We start from the raw sequence: 4172 nt of genomic DNA, 5'->3' as shown, positions 1-4172 counted from the left end.
CCATCACCGTGACCGGGGAACTGTTGGCCCGGCTCAGCAACAGCTGACACACCGGCCCAGAACCATGACCTCCTCTCTAATTGACTTGTGGTGGTGGTGGTGGAGGAGGAGGAGGAGGAGGAGGAGGAGGAGGAGGAGGAGGAGGAGGAGGAGGAGGAGGAGGGATCCAGGACTGGAGGAATGGGGGAGGTGGAAGACGGATCTAAACATAGGAGCAGGTGTGAGGAGCCTGTTGAGGAGATAAGAGGCTCGGAGGACCGCGGCTGTGACTGACCTCAGTTAGTGGACTGTGGCTACAGAAACTGTAGCAGCAGACAGACTGTTTAAAACGCTGTGCGAACTATGTTCTTATTTCTGTTGTGAGACTCGCTATTCAAGACAGCTATCCACTTCACATTAATCACACAGACGGTCATTATGTATAGATACATGCTTTTTTTATTAAGTTATTACATTATGAAAACCTCTCAATTGTAAATGGCACTTCTTAGGAAGGGCTGAATGTATTGTCCTGTGAACATTAGGATATACATGTACTCACCTGTGCATTTAAAGTGACTGAATTGGTCAGTGTGGGTGAACATACAGTATCACAACGCAGCACATCCACACTGCCCCCCCCCCCCCCACACACACGTACAGTACAAACAAATAAATATATGAACAATAAAATGCAACTCATGTTAACCATATAACCTTACAGCAACAGTATCACATTTTCTGTACATTGATCCATAAGAGAATAAAATCCTCTTGACTTCCAAATCATCCTTGACTGTTTGTGTATCTCCCGAGTTAAAATGACTGCAAGTCCATAGTTTCTCAGGTGTGTCAGTCTGCAGCCCCCAACACCCACAGGAAGTGACAAACATTTACAGGAAGTCCATCTATTACAGGAAGTCCATTTCCTGGCTGAGGCAAACAGAGTTGAAGTGAGTAGACAGAGCCGCTGCTACCTCTGGGTCAAGCTCTGAGCACAAGGCCTCCAGCTAGGAGACAGGAGAGAGTACAGACCTTGACTCTTCATATAAAAGCACTCTTTTCAACAGAACTGTTCCCTTACTAGGCTTCCTTTACAGGTGAACAAGACGACTATGAGTAGGGCTGGGTATCGAGTCGAATTTCAAGAATCGATTCCGATTCACAAGGTTCAGAATCGATTATCTCAATATCGATTCGGTTAGTGTTACTAAAACCTGTTTTTCTTAGCTGTAACCTTAATTACATGACTGCCAAGTTATGCAACACATCAATACTTGGGCTGGGTATCGATACTGATTTCCAAAAATGAATGAACTATTCATACCTTCATTTATTAATTCATTCATTAAATAAAAGATCGATTTTGGGATTCATGAATCGATTTTTTAAACCCAGCCCTAAATATGAGCCTTGCTGTATTTGTGTCAGGGGACAGACTGGTTGAATGAATGAGGGAGTGTACTGTTGGTGTGTTACCTGGCTGAGCTGGGACTGTGTGTGTGTGTGTGTGTGCTACCTTGCTGAGCTGGGACTGTGTGTGTGTGTGTGTGTGTGTGTGTGCACGTGTGTGTGTGTGTGTGTGTGCTACCTTGCTGAGCTGGGACTGTGTGTGTGTGTGTGTGTGTGTGTGTGTGTGTGCGCTACCTGGCTGAGCTGGGACTGTGTGTGTACCTGGCTGAGCTGGGACTGTGTGTGTGTGTGTGTGTGTGTGTGTGTGTGCTACCTGGCTGAGCTGGGACTGTGTGTGTGTGTGTGTGTGTGTGTGTGTGTGTGTGTGTGTGTGTGTGTGTGTGCTACCTGGCTGAGCTGGGACTGTGTGTGTGTGTGTGTGTGTGTGTGTGTGTGTGTGTGTGTGTGTGTGTGTGTGTGTGTACCTGGCTGAGCTGGCGGCTGGTCAGGGAGGTGGGGGCGCTCAGGGAGATGGTCTTCAAGAGAAGCTGTTGGGCTCCACTCAGAATAAGTGACAGATCCGGCTAAGAAGTGAAAATCAGATTCAGACAAATGAAGAGCTGGCATGTGTGTTTTATCTGTATCAAACAATAAAAGCTATGGAAGCCAAAGGGGCTGTTGCATTTTTTTTTTCCACAAAAAATAATGGTCAATAAAGCTTGGAGTGTTTGCATCGTGTAGATGGACAGCTCCAAACATTCACACAGCATCATATAAAGTTGATTTAAAGTGCTACGTGAAATGTATTGTAATGTACCAACACCTATGTTCCTTATGCTGCACCTTGGCTAAATGCACAGACACTATGATAAGATAACATTTTAAGAATCCCCAGGAAGAGATTTGTTATGGGTTTTGGGCGGGTGTTGTCCTCTTAGTCCTGTGATGACAAAGTTACCCTGCCCCACAGTATATAATACAGTAGATTGATTCATTAACTGATTGGTTGATTGATTGCTTGATTGGATTTATATACTGACTGACTGATTTGATTTGATCTAAGTGTGCTAGCATTTGTACCAGAGGTGTACTGTAGGCACTGGCACCACAGTGAACCCAGTCACCTGATCAGTGGCGAGCTGAGAGATTGGCTGCGGTGTGTGTCCATCCAGGAAGAGACTGATGAGGGCGGTGTAGCACAGCACAGCTGTGTGGAGGAATCCAGCAGACCTCCCCATTCTGACCTGCTCCTCAGGACCGAGCTGGAGCAACAGGCTGGACGCACGCAGACGCGCACACACACACACGCACACACACACACACACGCACACACACACGCACACACACACACACGCGCACCCACGCACACACGCACGCACACACGCGCGCACACACACGCACGCACGCATGCACGCACACACGCACACATGCACACACACGCACGCACACACGCACACACACACACACACGCGCACGCACAATATACAGTACATCACACATACAATATATAGATCCCCGAACTATATATACCATGTAATAATTATAAAACACATATTAGAACCATCATTATGGTATAAGATATCATCTTTGTAATGTGGCAATATCATGAGTGTATCACCTAACTTAGGGTGTATTCACACAGACACTAGTTAGTGCGCACCAAACGAGCTTTGGGCCCGAGAGCGCTTCATTTAGGCCTGTTTGAACACAGCAATCGCACTCAGGTGCACCAAAACAGCCCCACCGAGACCCTCCAGAAGGGGTGGTCTCCACCGAGACCCTCCAGAAGGGGTGGTCTCCACCGAGACCCTCCAGAAGGGGTGGTCTCAGAGCGGCTTCAACTGAATTCTTGTGCGCACCAGTTATGGTGTGAAAGCGCGCGACCTCGGACCGACGCAACTACCTTGTGCACGCCACGTTTGACCTAAAAAAAAAATCCAGAAAGATATTGACCAATGACAGCACTGAGCCTTTTCATGTGACTTGTGGTGCTGCATTTGGACCAGAGTTAAAGAAAGTGCCGTGTGAAAGCGAACCGCAGTAGCTGAGAAATGAAAACAATGTATCACTTTCGCTTTTGGTGCGCTTCAATGGTGCACTAACATATGTGAATACACCTTTAGTCTAGTCTAGTGACCTCCAGAGCCAGGAGGTGACCTCACCTGTAGAAGACCGTAGGCATCAGCCTGCTGTGCTCCTCCGAGGTTACCATGGCAACAGAGCTGTACAGGCCTTGCTCTGGAAAGGGACATACAGTAGCTATGTTGTTATAGCTGTAGTTCTTGTCGTTGTCGTAATGTGATCTGAGTGATTGACAGCTTATATTTTCTTGCTGCCAGTTCAAACTGACTGAACGAGTCGATGTGCAGTGTTGTTCATCCAGGTGTTAGAATGACATCACCTGTAGTGAAACAATGGTTTAACACACTGAGTCTGGCGGAGTGAAGCAGCGCTGGGGGAACTCTGCTTACCGGGGCCTGAGGCCTGGAAGAGAAGCAGCCAATCAGAGGAGTGGACCAGCAGGGACAGGATGTGGGTGCACAGCTCCAAAGCTCTCTGGTAACCTTTAAGCTCCTACAGAACACACGTCATCAGCGCTTAACCTTTATTTATGCAAGGAGATTGATACCATTGAGAGCAGGGTCTATTTGTTCAATAGAGAGCCCTGCTTAAAATAAAGAGAAAAAGAAACAATGTAATATAAATGTGTTCTTTTGTCGGTCTAAAAGTGAATGTACTGTATGTTCTTTTAAACCTATTAGTGTAACACCGCTGGGAAGTAGCTATAGTATAGGCTATAG

The 4172-nt window shown here is 46.8% G+C and overlaps 1 protein-coding gene across 1 annotated transcript in view; it reads right to left on the bottom strand.

Annotated features, from left to right (window-relative positions):
- Positions 1-198: 198 nt before the first annotated feature.
- Positions 199-4172, bottom strand: part of fanca (FA complementation group A) — a 37658-nt gene continuing 33684 nt past the window's right edge. Inside the window, exons 37-41 of the mRNA XM_084452804.1 lie at positions 3843-3945; positions 3534-3609; positions 2496-2646; positions 1857-1955; positions 199-989 (exon numbers count right to left, since the gene is read on the bottom strand). Coding sequence (XP_084308930.1) covers positions 891-989; positions 1857-1955; positions 2496-2646; positions 3534-3609; positions 3843-3945 — 528 coding nt within the window. The 3' untranslated portion in view covers positions 199-890. The remainder of the gene's footprint in view (positions 990-1856; positions 1956-2495; positions 2647-3533; positions 3610-3842; positions 3946-4172) is intronic.

The sequence above is a fragment of the Borostomias antarcticus genome (assembly GCF_949987555.1).
Source record: "Borostomias antarcticus genome assembly, chromosome: 18".
Lineage (NCBI taxonomy): Eukaryota > Metazoa > Chordata > Actinopteri > Stomiiformes > Stomiidae > Borostomias > Borostomias antarcticus.
Note: the sequence above shows the minus strand (reverse complement) of the source record. Positions and strands in the feature narration are given on the sequence as shown.